We start from the raw sequence: 17,513 nt of genomic DNA on the forward strand, positions 1-17,513 counted from the left end.
TACTCGGCTGGATAACGGAGCTAACAGCTAACGTAAACGGAGGTTGCTTTTAGTTACATTGTGTTGCGTGACAAGCTCTATTCAGTATTGGGCGAAGGTAAATAATGTTATAAAGAAACTTTACAGTAGATCGTGGCAGCAAAGCATCACCATCTTATAGTTGGAGACCATGATCGGGAGGCACCGATTCGATTTATTCAGTCCCGATACCTGGGCTTTGCGTATCGGTACCAGTGTTTAGTTCATAAGCTGTGGGCCTCACCGTGTGGAAGAGACAGGGATCATTATTTTATGTTTAAGGAAACAGAAATTACAATTTTAAGTGTGGACCTTTTTAATGCAACAACAAATTGGTAAAAACTTCAACAGGAACTAAAATTCCATTCTATAATGTTTTAGTAAATGAACATAGAATTGAATTGAATAGATTGGCCCTATTGTCAGCGATGTCAATGCATCCCTAATTATGCACTGCAATATTTTCTCTTTTCTTAGTAGAATTTAAACAATATCACATCAGCAGATATACAAATGAGTCCGACTTTGAATTGAATTAGCATTTAGGTGTCTGAATCTGTGCCACTGATTGAAGTAGAACTAAGCACCTCAGTGGAATGCAGCCATTACTATTATTATTAGTTACACCTGCGTTTGACAGGTCAAACTGTGTGAGGTTGTCGAAAGGCATCCTGGGTAGTGTAGTAAACCTCCTAAAAACAAATGTTACAGATTTATAATATAAATTCTAAACGTAAAAACGTTTTTTTTAGATAATTCCTGTGCGATGACAACGAAATATCACAATTTAACTTCAAGTAAAGTGTTAACTTTCTTTTAGCAGGTTCATGGCTCGCTGTTGGCATCACAAGTACGAACCCCGGTGGCGACGCTGACATCTATCCAGCCAACACCATGTGCAAATTGATAACGGCCGGGCTGGGAACGGAACATCCTAGGAGTGGTGCCGGACACACTTTACACTGGCTGCCTCCTCACCAGCAGCAGCAGCGTGAGCCGCCTTCTTCCTTTCTCTCACATGCGTAGAGTCGTTCTCTCAGCGTATCGTACCGCTGAGTGTTCCTGTGGCATTAACGTTAAATACTGACGTTTTAATACATGATACGACGAGCCATACAAATACATCCATAATGCGGTTAATGAATCTGGTCGCACGATTATTCTTTCTCACTTCGGCTGCACACATCCGTGACGACAAAGCTGGACTGACGGAAAGTGTAGCATGATCGGGTGATGATCGGCGTGTGTGTGTGTGTGTGTGTGTGTGTGTCAGAGCCTAAATAAGTTTTCTTTAAAAGTTTAATACTGATGTCAATATGAAAATGAATGATGTGCCTATAATGTGCGTTGTTACTCTTACTTTAACGGCAGTGTTGACGACATTTCTCCCCACAACTGACCTTTTGAACAGCGATCGTGACAAAAGACCAGCCATTAAAGTCAAGCATTTCAAGCAGGTTTGTTACCAGTTTGTGGCGGTGTATCGGTGGAGTTCATTCCCACCATGAATGTGTGTTTTTTTAGTATCAAAAATTGACCATAAATAACTGTGCCACGTGTGTGGGTGCCTTACTTGTGTAACACCTGAAACGGCCAAGGTTTGAAAGATGGTGCTCAAGTGTATGTTGGGCCCTACCGTGTGTGTGTGTGTGTGTGTGTGGCGTTAACCCCGTGTTGTATAAAAGGCCTTGTAACCAAAGGTGTTCTCTCCGCTGTAGGCCACATACAGGAAGCCGTCCTCATCCTTCTCCTTGTCATAGAGTTGGCCCATAGTCAGACTGCAACACACAGCACAAACAGCAGTTAAGCAGAATAAATGATATATATATGTATGGGTCTGTAAAGATGAATGCCTCCAATAGTGGTTGTTTTGTGCTGATCGACAGAAATTTGACATCAGTTTTCCAAAAAACCTAGAGCAGCCCCAAAAGGACAAAACGCATGCAAAAAGCAGAAATTATTTCCAATTTTTTTGAAAAGGCTGTAGTCACAACAACTATAGGCCGACAGAAATGCAGTCGTCCATCTAAAATGACTCTTTTGAATTTCAGACGTTAATAATATCATTGAATAAATACGAATACTTACACACAAGTGTAAACAGGCAACTTTTTGCTAACATATTTGCTATTAGGCGGCAACCACTGCAAACAGGAACTGCTAATAGCTCATTCAGCGTAGTGGCAATTTGCAGAAATGTAAACAAATATTATATAATGTATAAAATTAAATTACAGTATTAAAAGGACTGGTCATCAATCTTGCTTTGCCCATTCATTCTTAAATACACTCTACACTTTTACATTACACTGTACATCTCACTTGTTTATAGTCCTGTTATCTGTTCGTTTGTGCACTTTATTTTATATTTTACTTTATTTTACTGTAAATTTTAATATGTTTCTACTTTTTGCACTGTGTTGATTGTTGTTGATTGTTTAATGTTACGCACCACCCGTCATGTCAAATTCCTTGTATGTGCAACATACTGTACCTTGGCAATAAATGGTTCTGATTCTGATTCTCAACCCAGCATACACCTGCACTCTTTAACATCTTTATTCTAGCCATCAAAAATGATCACAGTATAAATATTTCATTGCAATATACTACCACCATGTAGTGATACCACATGCTGAGTGAGATGTGACAGGAACAGCAGATCTTCACTTGTTAAAGATGTTAAGAGTTGCAAGAGTTGGCTAGAATTTGAAAGACTTCAATTGAAAAAAATGACACCCACTTCAGGCCTCCCTCCAAAACCACTTCCCCAAATAATGCTGGAGTACCAGACAAAAACCTCCAGCCCTGAAAAGTGAAGCAAATGCTAAAGTGCCTTAAACCTGCATTCTCTCTAATTGTCCATCAGGGGGCAACTCCTCTGGTTGTATAGAAGTCTATGAGAAAATGACTCTACTTCTCTCTTGATTTATTCCCTCAGTAAACATTGTAAACATGAGTTTATGGTCTCAATCTCTAGTTTCAAGTCTTCTTCAATACAGCATGATGTTCATTTAGTAAATTATGGTCCATTTAGAGTCAAACAGACCATAAAGTGGAGTATGCTTTAGGGCGGGTTTGACTGATTGACAGGTCTCTACCATGGCCTCACTCCTCCGCAGTCAGAATATGGTCACTTCCGTTGATTGGTTGCGAAAAAAACAACATTGCGATGGCCGAAATCCAAGATGGCGACAGCAAAATCACAGAACTCAAGGCTTCAAAACATCAGTCCACAAACCAATGACTGATGCCACGATGATTACGTCCACTTCTTATATACAGAGTGGCCTCAATGCCAAGCGTCATGTCTGGAGGAAACCAGGCACCGCTCATCACCTGGCCAACACCATCCCTACAGTGAAGCATGGTGGCAGCATCATGCTGTGGGGATGTTCTTCAGTGGCAGGAACTGGGAGACTAGTCAGAATCGAGGGAAAGATGAATGCAGCAATGTACAGAGACATCCTTGATGAAAACCTGCTCCAAAGCGCTCTGGACCTCAGACTGGGGCGAAGGTTCATCTTCCAACAGGACAACGACCCTAAGCACACAGCCAAGATAACAAAGGAGTGGCTTCGGGACAACTCTGTGAATGTCCTTGAGTGGCCCAGCCAGAGCCCAGACTTGAACCCGATTGAACATCTCTGGAGAGATCTGAAAATTGGCTGTGCACCAACGCTCCCCATCCAACCTGATGGAGCTTGAGAGGTCCTGCAAAGAAGAATGGGAGAAACTGCCCAAAAATAGGTGTGCCAAGCTTGTAGCATCATACTCAAAAAGACTTGAGGCTGTAATTGCTGCCAAGGGTGCTTCAACAAAGTATTGAGCAAAGGCTGTGAATACGTATGTACCTGTTATATTTTCATTCTGTATTTTTAATAGATTTGCAAAAATTTTAAACAAACTTTTTTCACTTTGTCATGGGGGTATTGTGTGTAGAATTTTGAGGACAAAAATGCATTTAATCCATTTTGTAATAAGGCTGTAACATTACAAAATGTGGAAAAAGTGAAGCACTGTGAATACTTTCCGGATGCACTGTATAAGAGTCTGTCCATTCTTGGTTAAAGACTCTGGTCTCGCAGTCCACTTTTCTCTTTTTGGAGAACGCCATGTGAAATAATTTCTCTGACTCATGTACTATTCTGATTGTTCGACCTCTCGTCCAGTCTCTCCCGTTTGTTTATATGTCACTCAATCCATGATGCTTATCGTGGATACACATATTTGATAGGCTGAGCAGCATCACGTGATATGATTTACAACGTATGTAATTAGTCGGTGTACTTCCTGGACCGCTGAATAAGGGCAGTAAAGGCTGGAAAACTGCGCCGGTTAAAATAGAAGCGCTCCGTCAAAATTAAATAATTCTCAATTATCCATCGGTTTTAGGTCCAGGGTCCGGATACCACGGCATCTGGACCCGGACCGCAGTCCGCCTATTAGTGACCCCTGGTCTATAGGCTCTGATGAAAATGTATAGCAGCATCAATATACGAAAATAAACAGACCGGACAACGCCGTGGTAGCCACACCCCTAAATCATACCCTGCTTTCTGGTCTAGTTGGCTCTTAATGGGACCATTATTTATTAAATGAACAGCAAGACTTGAAACTAGAGATTGAGACCACAAATTCATGTTTACAATGTTTACTGAGGTAATAAATCAAATGAGAAGTAGTCATTTTCTCATAGACTTCTATACAACCAGAGGAGTCGCCCCCTGATGGACATTAGAGAGAATGCCGGTTTAAGACACTTCCGCATTAGTTTCACTTTTCAGACTCAGAGGTTGCCCCCTTGGTTCTAATATAGATTTACTGAATTGTACAGTGTTAACAAAAAAGTCACTTCACAGAATTATGCAAACCTCTTTTGAAACATAACATTCCAACATCGATTCTGAGAACTGACCATAATTACCACAAGCAAATGAGATCAGCATCCAAAAAGCTGCACAGCCACTCGAGGCCTCTTCAATGCATTTTACATAGTGCAACACCTGGGTACTTTGGGGGGGACATTTGCTACGGTTCTTCATGCCACAAATTATGAAGATTGAAAACAGGAAACAATTCTGCATTAAAGATTTCACGAGCAGTGTTTCCATTCAGTTGTCAAGCGAAGTTTTAGAATGTCACAAAAAATAAATGTGAATTACGCGTGTCTCTGTCGATTGGTTTGGACTTGGCTACAGCGTAGCTTGGTCAGAAGTTGGCTCTGTAGGGTACACATGGCGGTAATCCACCAGTAAACAGAGAAGAAGAAGAAGTAGAGGTTGAGAATCGGAAGCAAAACAAGTCGGCTTGCCTTCAGGAATTTGTGTCAATCGGGCAAGTTTTAAGTGTTCTTTCATGTCAGCTAGTATTGCCCACGTTTCATGTTGTCCGGAGACGGACAAGCATCCACGCGTTATGGGAATATTTTGAAGGACGCCAACAATGGAAACAGCCAGTCAGTCCTGTGAGTTAAATGTTTACTACATTAACTCCTTTTCGACAAAGTCAAAAACCATCTCAAGCGAGTGTAAAAACATTTTTTGCCGAAGTTTTATGGAATTTGACTGTTTCCATTTCCCTTTTCTATTGCAATACTTCAAAATGTTCATAAAGACACGGGACTGGAAACAAGGCTTCTGCCTCACTCGCTTCCACTATTACGACAGCCGAATGAAGGGTTGTTCTCACCTGGATTGGGGGACAGTTTTGTCGACAAAGAGGAAGATGGCTTTCTCCGAAGGCAGCTGGATGCGTTTCCTGATGATCCACATGAACTGGGCCACTGTGATGTCAGAGGGCACCAGGTACTTCCTCTTATCAATGTCCACTATCTGAGAGCCGGAGACCTTCTCCACTATCACCTGGAGCACATGCATTAACAGAAAAACCAGGTGTGATTTGGCACGCTCTAATATGCAGCTTCACAGTTTTGTGAATGTTAGTTGCTATCTAAAAATGTCAGTAACATATGTCACTAGTAATCGATGGTGATAAGCCTGACGAGCAAAGCATTACTTGCACTCCACTATTTCTTTTTTTCTCGTAAATGTATGACTTTATAATCTTTCAAATTTGTGAGTTTTTTCTCGTAAATTTGCCACTTTAATTTAAGGGAATAACCAAGTTTTTTTCTCATAACATTTCTGACTTGATTATAAGTTTTTCTCAGAATGTAACCCCCTCCCCCTGCTCCGTAAATATATATGTTTTTGACCTACAATGGCCCCAATACGCGGCCGTTGATGAGAGTGCTGGTGCTGGCTGAAAGCATTCAGGCTGTGGGCCTCAAAACCAGCTAAAAAACGTGAATTATTAATTGAGAGAAACAGCGATAATTTCCTGTGGGTTTATCATGACAAGCGACCCCCTTCACATTACACATGGTCATCTAATCCATTGCTTATATAATAATATTGACTTTGCAGCTTTAAAGCATTGAAAGCAGATCTTGATGATTCGTCTAGAACAGTGGTTCCCCCTTTTTTCCTTTAAGCCCCCCTACTTGTTTCTAAGAAAAGCACAATACAATACAATCCTACCCAGCCGCCACTGGAATCCAATTCTACAAATATAATACTAATAATATTAGTGTAGCCTGATCTTTATCTGACACTGTGCAGTAATACAGGTTTAAACAGAATGTGGACGACTATTTTTGAGTGAGGACAAAAAATACCTTTTTAAATAGTTGCATATACAGACTTTTGTATAAATTGTCCAGTAAGTGTGTTATTATGAAATGAATGTAAATGTCTTTGCAGCACTACTTTGCCCCTGTTTACGATGCCCCTCCAGTCTTGAGCTCTGTCTCTTTTGTGAGGTCTAACAATGCAGTGAGCCTTTAACAATAGGAAGAAGCCGTCTTCCCATTAAGCAGATACAGAACGCAGGAATTACTCAAGGGCATTGAGTTTAACAGGCTTTATCATCCACACAAAAGGCCCAGAGTGTGTGCTTCCTCAGTCCCTCTGTATGCACTCTGATCTGAGGTGTCACTCTTTATGCTATATTCCCTTCCTGCCAGCTTCGTTTTTCCTGGTGTGTCAGGTTTGACTTCGCAAACCGGGAAGTGTGGTTAGTAAACAGTAGAAATAAGCATGGAGGCCAGTGAACATGTCATGGTGGGTTTTTTTTTTCATATGTCACTTATTCAGTTTCTCTTTCAAACTAGTGTTGATGACTGGCGAATTCCGAATAAAGGCATTTGATTGTGAGAACATCCTGAAGGTTTCCGTATAGGTTACTCTGCAGTGTACAATAAGGTGTCATCAGAGTTGTTCCATAGATGGTTTTAAGCTTTAAGTTTTAGGGATTCTTCATCAGGGTCACAGTTGGAACTCTGCTTCTCTGTGCTGCTCTCCTAATCTGTCTAACCAGACTATTATTACCACGCACTCGTTCTCTTCTGCCCCCGTCCTTAACTGTCATTCACTCGCTCCTTATCTCTTGACTCTGTTGATCGCTCTATGGGGCCTTTCTCAAACCTCTCCTTACCCGAATTTTGCGCCGTTTGCACGTTGGTGTGGTGGGTCTGCCAGATTGAGTGCCATCCCAAACCAAATAGCAGGAAGTGGAAGTGCAAAAGCGTGTTGCGTTCATCATGGAAGATGCTGCGAACTATTGTTCCGCGCAACTACCTGAACAAACGTAAACTGCTCTAACTAAGGTAGACATTTAATACTGTCATACAGATGTCAACAAGTTAAGGGTTACATTGTACTATGGAGGAAATGTCTTGTCTAGAAAACGGTAGTTCATTTGATTGTTAAAAAAAGAGAAGCTCATAAACATCGGAGTTAAAAACGAGGAGAGGTTTACCAAAAAAAAAAAGAAATGCCACAAAGGTAGCATGGGAGTAAGTTTGATTTTTTTTTAGCTTTAGTTTCTCTGTATATTTCTTTTTATTCTTAAACCCTGTGAATATTTGCACATCCACTAGAATATACCTTTGCCAAGCTCTTTCATTTCAAACAGATACATTGTACACATTTTTTTAATAATAGGCCTATTATTTAATATATTAACTGTCTTTCATTTATTCTATATGTATGTTTCCTGTTAATGCACCAAAACTTCAAAGCAAACTTGTGTGTAAAAACTAACTTAGCAATAGACCAGATTCTGATTCTTCTTTATCGGCTTAAAGACTTATTTTATGTGGAGTGAATGTAATGACTCCACTGTTCCCTCACTGTTACTTATGTCCAGTGGTGGCTGGTGGAACATGTTCTAGGTAGGGTTGTGCCACATCCAATCAATTTCAGCAAACATCCCAGTATGATTTAATGCAAAACAATTAAGGTATCAAACACGCATTACTACTTTGCAGTTAAATAATTAATATTTATTCCAACACGAAAAAAAGCAGTAAATAACGTGTGACAAACACGTCATATATATATATATATATATATATATATATATATATTCTATATATATATATATATATATTCTATATATAATAGAACATGTTTATTTATTGAGATGCCCCAATGGACCTTGTTTGTTGGGGAAACTAATAGAGAGGTAAAGATCAGGAGGTAAAGATCAGGAGAAGTAAACATGAAGTGTAATTAGGAATACTGATGTTAAATTAAGCTATGATGAGTTTTCACTGTTAATTTACAATCTCAATTAAATGTTGGTGCCTCCATGACCAAGTTAAGCAGATGAGACTGAGGACAACTATGTAGAAGAAAAGTTTTTTACTTTGCCTAATATGTAGCTTGACAGAGTTCTCCATGTGTGCCCTGGTGTTCTCATGTTTCATTAAGCCATGTCCACACCATCTCCGTCCACACGGCGTTTCAGCATTGTTTTCGAGATTATCTCCGTCCACACTAAAACACCTGAAAACTAATATCACGTGACTATTCACGTACACTGCGCATGCGTGCCGATGTAACCAGGAAGTAGATTAGTTGCTTAGTTTAAAAAAATACGACAGAGTAATAAAGTAGTCTTGAAAGGTCGTGTTTGGTACTTAAGATCTTCTCTAAAATCTTCCTCTATGAACTCAAACAGACACATTTCGTGGAAAGTTTTAGAAGTTTTATTTTTCAGACTTAATGTTAGTTACAGCGCTGCAGGTCTTTCTCTATCTCTCTCTCTTACACATCAAATTTACTTTAAAATTAACACTTATACATAAAGGTTTACTAGATTATGGGTCCATACATATGGTCAACACACGTCTCTCACTCGTTTCCTCTCGGTTCCGTTGTTGTTTGTTCTTCAGCTGGTGGCTGAAGAATCTGTCCTACTGGAGAGCAATTACTTCTTTTGTTCCTTTACATTTTATCTGCGGACTTCACAATAGGTGTGCAAAACAAAATAAGCATTATTAAGAAAAGGAAAGTCCTCCATTTTGTGTCCATCACCCTCCCTAAAGCCGCTAACCGTGACTTCAGACGGCCGCTCCTTAGGTCTGATAACGCCGCTGGACACGCCGCTCCAATAACAGCTGCTTCCTCCGTAATAATGCAGACTTTAACTGAACAACAGCTGCTAGTAAAGACAACAAGGTCAGCATTGCCTGTAATCAGTTGTCCATGTTAAATTAACCTGGTAGATTTCCAGGAAACGGTCACGTGATAGGTGTGTGACGAATTCGTTTCCAAACATATCCGTTTTCGACCGTCCACACGAATACGCAACCCCGGCGTTTTCAAACGTATCCGTCTTCGGGACCATTTTCAAACTCCTCCGTTTTCGGTGCTCGAAAACGCCGGCGTAGTGTGGACGCTCAGTGTAAACGTAGCAAAACATATGCGTTTTCAAATGCCCTACTGCCCTCTATTGACCAGCAGCCACTGCTTATGTCGCTCATTATTAGCGCTGTGTGTAACAGTTGCCCCTTGATGCGAAATCATCGTTGCGAAATGTCGCGATGGTTACTGTTGCCGTCGGAGAGAAGGCAAGTTCGTTCCCAAAGCTCGCCACTGTGTTTACACCCTCCATCTTTTAAGAAGGGTGCTTCATTCAGCTGAGAGTGTGACAACAAACGGAATGGGGAGGGTCCGGTTTGAGAAAGACCCTATCTTTACCCTTAACCCCCCCACCTCTTACTCACCGGTACTCTGTCAGGATATTTGTTGCGTATTTTGGCTGACTCCACACATCGGTGCTCTGAGGGAGAGAGGGGAAACAAACAGGAAGTCAGGTTTAAAAGGGATGAGTGAGGCCTCCTGGGAGCCTTCCTCCTCTAGTGCCTTTAATGCCAACCACAGCCAAGCCCAGTCTGTCAGTATGGGCTTGGCGTATGGAGATACGTGGGACCAAACCCAGCATAAAGACAGACACCTGGACAGACGGACTATGTACAAAGTCAAAGAGTGATTATCTTCTCTAGTTTTAGTGATCTTAATCACAACAGTCTTTATTAAGTGATGCTAAACATGTTGGTAATTATCAAAGAGTGATGGTGCTTCTATTTCTATGCTTTGTGGGCAGGACCAGATGCAGCAGGCAGACACTGAACAGAGGCCCGAGAGGTGATGAGCGATAAGATGTGGTGGAACCATTTAGGCTCTCATTAGCCCAGATAAGAGGCCTACTTTTGGAATCGTCTCGAGCAGCGTTGCTTTAAAAAAAAAAAAGGACAGTGGAGGTTAACTGAAGAGGATGTGAACAGGGGAAGCCTAAGGGAGCTGAGGAGCTCTTGGTGCTGCAAATCAAACCTGGCCCAGTGTGGGGGAACTTTACACCAAACTCCATTCAGAATTCTGGTAAATGAATATTCACCCTGACACATTACAATGTTCACGTTAGTGGAACACGTTACAAGCTCTGGAACAAATATTAAGATAACACCCTTAAATTTGGCACCCACTTAGTACACAGTCACTGCTCATTTCAATTAAATATATTGCTGTTATTTAAAAGAAAAAAAAGAAACTTTTGCTGTATTTTGTCAGCATACTGTCCCGGAGGCAGTGTGGAGCAATGCAAAAAGTTACTATTGAGAGAAAGGACTTCTTTGTGTTGTATCATTCTTAATCATCTAACGTCACTACTATAAGCCATTGCCTATATATGTATGCAACCCGGCATTACATTGTCAGATACTTGAATGGAGTATGGCAGTGAAACTTTCCCATGCAAACATAAGATAGGTTTAAGGGGGGGCTCACTAATATGATGGATCAGCAACGTTAAACATGAACCAGATTTAACAGCAGTCATTTGACTTGCAGGCAGAACATGTTAGCATTTGTTGTTGCTAGTCATGCAACGTTAGCGGCTATGGATCGGTCGTTTGCGAGTCGCATGCGTTTCTGCACCTATGGGGAATGATATGGCAAAATCGCGGAGGGAGCAAAACAGAAAGGGAGGGCGCATGACATGACAAGAGCATCTCTCGTTTCATAACAATCCAAACCCCGTTACCGAGGGAATGGTCCTCTTTAAACATCCATTTCATCTTTGCTGGGTCCCCGCACTGAGGCGTGATGGTGGCGAGGAAAAGGCTGGCTTCTAAATCAGCGGATAATGTCAGCGTGACGTCCAAAAAATCCTGACAAAAGCGATCAAAACAAAACGTCAACAATGTCTCTCTGCCCAAAGCTTCTAACTGTCCGTCTAGCTGTGAGGTGACGTCACTGTCTGACAGAGGGGGTGGTGATAAAGATGCTACCTTCAAGTTCTCCCGGAAACAATCAGTCCATCAATTGCCAGGCACTGGTGGAAGAAGTACTCAGACCTTTTACTTAATGCTACAGTGCAGATTACTTAGTTACTTTGTTGAGTAAAAGTCCTGCATTCAAAAAAAGCATTGTATTGGCATCAAAACATACTTAAAGTACCAAAAGTAAAAGTACTCATTATGCAGAATGGCCCATTTCAGAATAATGTTTATTATATGGTACTGGATTATAGTTATTGACACATTAATGTGTACCTTACTTCAAAGGACAGCTGAGCCGACGGCGAGAAGCTAACTGTGCTAACAACAACAACAGTGCTGTCAGTGCTTACAAACTGAGTTGGAACCCACGACTCTGTAGGTCTGGATGGTGTTATCAGATGTTGTATTAATATAAAAATACCGTATTATAATGTATTAAATAATTATATATATTTTTGCATTAATATAAATCTGAAATGTAACTAGTAACTTAAGTTATTAAGGAAAATGTAGTGGAGGAAAAAGCACAATATTTTATTAGTAGAAGTACAAAGTAGCATAAAATGGAAATTGTCTACTCAAGTAAAGCTAACGGTGCTAACAGCACTGTTGCCGTTGTTTGCACTGACAGTTTACTTGAGGGGGAACCGGAGGGTGAGTCCTATGCGTCCGTTACGATGCCTTTGTTATCAGCAGTTTCTGCTGTAAGCAGTGCAGAGTGTCGGACATGACGAGCTAGCCACCATGTCAACATAGCAAGGTAAAGCTCTGACTACAACACACACAGAGGGAGAGGGACATTTTATATTGATACTCTGAATTTGCCTGATATCAGACAGAATTGTAAATAAATAGTCTTTTATGACAAAATATAGTAATTGTATATATGTACAGGAGTTACATGGGATGTATTAAAAGGGGAAGGGGGCCCATTGAGGCTCCATATGTACAGGGCCCAGATTTGTTGTGCTACGCAACTGCTCCCACTCAGTGAGAATAACTACAGAAGTGTCAATCAACTGCCACTATTGCTGTCACTAATTTTGTAAAATAAAGTCCAAAAGGATTAAATGAGCAATACAAATTTAGTTTGTATCTCTAAATAGGTAACACTACAAGAGTAGCACATTTAGGCCATTTAAACTATGTGTGAGAGGGCCACTAGATAGGGATCTGCACGTTACACTCCCACAGCGGAATAACAGAGGGATTCCTGTTCGTCCCATTGTACCGATATTGATTGAATGCAGCACGAATGTATATCCATGGTAACCGTGCGACGCTAGGCTAAGCTAAAACATGGCGCGGTGTATGGCACAAGACTAGCCAGGTGGCTAACATAAATAGCATGTTTATACGCTACGTTTTGCCAAAAATACGTTCTCTTTTACTTACCGAGGGTTAATCTGTGTCTACTCGTGCTAATCCTCCGTTGAATCCACTTAGTTTTACTCACGTACCATATATGCTAGCTTAAACGTTAGCTTGACTCAGCTAGCTAGCTAACTAGCCGGCTGACTTGATGATACATAACACTCGCGGCCACGAACGCTATTTATATAGTTACCGATGGCTTTCTATGACGTCTATTCTCACCCGGCTTTGATTCGGTATAAAACGAGTGTTTGCACGAAAGCCACCCTGTTTCTGTTTGTTGTTTTGTGCCTCACCTACATCTCACCTCTGCTCGTTGCCTACAGGAGCCAAGGTACAGTAACTTACTGTAATGTCCAACTCGAGCTAAACTATTATGACCGTTGCTTATGTGGCTATTGCTTATTTAGTAACTTTACACACGTCTTGTGATGTGCGCGTTTGTTAGTAGACGTGCTTGCCCGCTATTTAACCATGATTGCCATGCTATTTTAGGTTTCTGGATTAAAAGAAGGACCTATGAGGAACAACCGGTTGTGCGGTTCCAGTACCAGACTCTGCTGGTGGCAGCAACCAGTACTCGGGGAGACTATGTGGCCTGGAGCTCCTTCCCCCATCTTAACAACATGCTTGGGGCCAATCTCCGGATCCCTTCTGTCTCTGTGAGAACACACTCAGTTCCCTCACACCTGTCCCCTGCATGGGGCGTGTACTTGCATAATAATTACGTCAAACACTGCTGTTTTTTATAACACAGAGGTGATTTACTTAACAGTATGTTTTTATATTTTCTGTGTGGGTGAACACACTCTACAGGTGAGAGAAGACGACCAGAACCAGGATGGGAAGTCGGATCTCCTGATTTTTCAACTGCAGCTACCTCTAAAACCGGAGGAACAGGTGTACAGTGTCCAACTGCTGCTCACCTTCAGCTACAAGCTCTTTGTATGTATTCCACACCCGGGCTATCCAGACCAGTCTCAGTCGAAGTTCCCACTAAAGTAAAGCGCATTATGTCTTTGCGTTCTCCCCAGCGCATGTCCACAGTGGTGATGCAGAGCCTGGCTTATGTGCAACACTCCTCTTCCGTTCCCGGAGCTAAGCTGTCGGTCAGCGGAGACCTGAGGCTGCTGCAGAGGACACCGCTGCCTCACCGGGGACTGTACGACATGTACAATGTGAGAGTTCACCAATCCACCTGTTCTTCTTCTCTTGTTTTCTCCTTTCCCTTTTAAGCAATCAACAAAAATGTATGAAAAAGGCAAATTCATGAATTGGGAGAAGGCGCAGTTGTGAGCGAGCAAGGATGGATGAGCTGAAATGGGAGGCCCATGTTTGTGAAGAGAGGAGAGACTAGACCACAGTGAAGCGTGCAAATACAGTAGTCTTCCCACAAATGTGCTTATGAAACTTTTTTAAAAAGGTGGTTACTGCCAAAAATCAAGATGGCTACAGACAACATTTTTTACTTAAACCTTTAAAATGGCACGAACCAATGACTTATCCAACTTCATGTTGACCACGTCAGTTTCTTAGATACAGTCTAAGTGGAGTACAAGTCCAAGAGAGAGCAGAGAGCGTGGAGGTGGAGCAGCGCTTCGTTGTCGTCGCTAATATTATCCATCTACCTCGAGTCTCATTTACATCAAATAAAAAACATCATCATAATGAACGTAAACAACACTCGCTAGCTTGAGCAAATGTCTGCCTGATACCAGATACCAGATTTTGTTTTAGTCGTCAAAGAATTTGATTTATTGATTGCTGTCATGATGTAAGGAGAATTTATTTCAACAAATATAACAAAAAGTGTTTCCAAAATGAATTGCCTACCCCAACATTAATGTGTCTTTTCTCAAGGTGTCAGTGATCGATGGCTCCAGCCCCTTTGCGAGTGCGTACAGCCTTGACAACATAATTCAGAGCTACCAGGAAAGAAACTGTAAGTTGACAAAGCAACCTATTTAGCTTGCTTGCTTTTATTACTGCTGTGTAGTACGTATATACTGTGTGACTAAACCTGGAACTTAAGCTAAACCACCACCTTTGAGCGGACTTAAACCTTACTTATTACATCCACTGCATAACATGTGGATATTTTAATGATGACAACTCTCACTTTTCTCTCTCTGTCTCTTCGTCCCTTTCTTTTTTTCCTACCATAGTGACCACAGTACTGTCCTGTCCCATGCCAGTCTGGACTGTGGGGCGCGCTGCAGGCTCTCCCTTTCAGCTCAACGCTGAGATCCGGTACCCTATGGAGGTCATTAGATATCCTTTAATAAATGCAGGAAGGTGTTGTTCTTTTACATCGCTTCTGAAGACTTCAGCAGACATAAGCCTGATAACAACTATCTAAAATGACAGATACCATCTTTGGGAAAAATGTATTTGAGTGGTCGGAAGACTAGAAAGGCGCTTTACAAATGCAAGTCCATTGATCATTTAATTGAATGTTGAAAATACAATACTGTGATCTGCATCTGCACAAAATATTTCCCACAGTATTTGTGTATTTCAGTGAAGAGGCTGACCTCACAAGAAGATCTACATCACTCTACCGTGGTTCATGGTATAAGTGCATATTATATAGTCAGGGTAACATCCGTCTGTCTGTGTTTGTGTACACAATGTAAAACAGCACATGAACTTCGTCCTTACAGGACTTATGACTGGAGAGAGGCTAATCTGAATATTTTACAGCACCTAGCGCCGGACATTTGTTTATTACTGGAAAACAACATGTCCAGATCGCAATTTCTTTCTCTCTGCTATTTATCCCTTCAAGAAAATGTATCCATCTTTTGGTAGAAAAATTCCCAATGAAAACTGCTCCCTGTGAGGCATCATGAGTAACCATTGTCATTGTCATTTTTCAAGTTAGCTCCACAAAAACTAATTCCTTTCACCTCCATTGCACTGCGAGATACTTTGGCAAACAAAGCTGAAACGATCGGCATTGCAGTTGTTTATTTTGTTTAGGTCAAGTTGAAGCTGCTCCTCATCGTCTTTGAACTGTTCCATAAATGAGCAGGATCCATCCATCCTGGTCATTTAGTGCAAGCCTGACCGGCGCACCTATGTCAACAAAGCAAGGAGTAGCTCTGATGCATTTGTTCGCAAATATTTATTTGAAGCTACAGAAATGTTCAGGATGTTGCTGTGAAGTTATCCTCTTTATTTACACCTTAACCTATTTCCTGCCACCTATCGGCCTGGCTTCTGGGAAACTATCAAATTTGCCTGGATTCAATATGTCAGCGTCCTCCTCGTCTTCCTCTGGGTCTTTGAACGCGTGCAGAGATTTGTTTTCCAGAACCAGGTTCTAACCACCGTACCTGTACCAGCGGGAAAACCTCATCTGTCGTGATGCAGCGGTGCGGTGCTTTGACCTCCGGGTATACAAGAACAGACTACATGTCTCACAGGGACTCACCAACACTGATGCTTTGCTAATAGCCATTAGGTCAGTTTTGCAAATACAAAACACATAAACACCAAATTCTTCCTTTTTTCACTTTTTTAAGTTTGTCCTCTTCACTTAACCAGTAATGAGCAATGAACCTCCAAGCAAGAACTTGCTGTATTCCCTTTGCTGTATTCATGATTTGGCTGTATTTTATACAAACATGCACAAATTCATTTATATGAAAATGCATTTCTTCTTTTCCCTCTATTTGAAGGACATTTCTAGAAATTACTTACAGATTTTCTATATTTTTACTATTTGTATGTTTATGACAACTTGTTACAGTGATTAAAGAAGTTCTTTGTGGATGAGCTCATTTCATTCTTTCTGTTGTAGAAAGCTTTAGGTGATGGATAATAAAAAAACGATTTGTACATTTTAACGTTTGGTATTGTCTTCAATTGCAATGCTTTTATTTAATTTCATCTTTATCTCCACCAGGAGAATCAGACAGTCACACAGTGTGTGTGCTTGCGTGAGAGAATGAGTGTGCACCTCTGTGTCTGTCCACGGCCAATATTGCATTCTGCTGCAGGAAACTGCATAATATTTTGGGTGGAGATTTATGGCTTTTCATACCACCTCTGCTAGTTGAAGTGACTCACACTTTCCCGAAACACCCTTTATTGCTTTCTCATACTGACTTCTGTAATGGTCATTTTTTACGTAGTATACAGTATATTTCTACTCAGTATATTGTATTCATGCATAAGTAATTTTGCTCTGAACTTTGTTGAACTTCACCGTGTCTCTGTTGTGCAAAAGAAGAATTCGCCCTTTCCTGTTCACAAAGATAACTAACTGTGTTGTATGAGAATGTTCCAGCGCCAAGGCCTTTGGGACGCTTGTTTTGGTTGCTGACTGTTTGTTTTTCATTGTTGTTCCTATCAGTCTGAGACCAAAAGTCTGAGCCATCGGCCCCCACCTTTGCTCATTCTGTATAAAGAAAGCTTGTTCACTTTGTTCTTGGTTCTTCCTCACCGAGACTCTACCCATTCTGTTGTGATGATTGAACCTTCTCTG

General features: G+C 41.1%; 2 protein-coding genes across 2 annotated transcripts; one reads left to right on the forward strand and one right to left on the reverse strand.

Moving 5' to 3' along the window:
* Positions 1–1,594: 1,594 nt before the first annotated feature.
* gabarapl2 (GABA(A) receptor-associated protein like 2) lies at positions 1,595–11,618 on the reverse strand. The gene is made up of 4 exons (XM_031868184.1): positions 11,410–11,618; positions 10,094–10,149; positions 5,710–5,882; positions 1,595–1,796 (listed from the first exon to the last, which is right to left on the reverse strand). Exons 1-4 carry the CDS (start codon positions 11,441–11,443, stop codon positions 1,682–1,684), a joined length of 378 nt encoding a protein of 125 aa, XP_031724044.1. The 5' UTR covers positions 11,444–11,618; the 3' UTR covers positions 1,595–1,681.
* Positions 11,619–12,928: 1,310 nt separating this feature from the next.
* Positions 12,929–16,872, forward strand: tmem231 (transmembrane protein 231). The gene is made up of 7 exons (XM_031868182.1): positions 12,929–13,355; positions 13,517–13,683; positions 13,838–13,966; positions 14,056–14,199; positions 14,882–14,963; positions 15,187–15,292; positions 16,229–16,872. The coding sequence occupies exons 1-7, from the start codon at positions 13,217–13,219 to the stop codon at positions 16,389–16,391; spliced, it is 930 nt and encodes a 309-aa protein (XP_031724042.1). The 5' UTR covers positions 12,929–13,216; the 3' UTR covers positions 16,392–16,872.
* The last annotated feature ends 641 nt before the right edge of the window (positions 16,873–17,513 follow it).

This window comes from Anarrhichthys ocellatus, unplaced genomic scaffold (assembly GCF_004355925.1).
Source record: "Anarrhichthys ocellatus isolate YVR2014 unplaced genomic scaffold, GSC_Weel_1.0 scaffold41, whole genome shotgun sequence".
In the NCBI taxonomy this organism is placed as follows: domain Eukaryota; kingdom Metazoa; phylum Chordata; class Actinopteri; order Perciformes; family Anarhichadidae; genus Anarrhichthys; species Anarrhichthys ocellatus.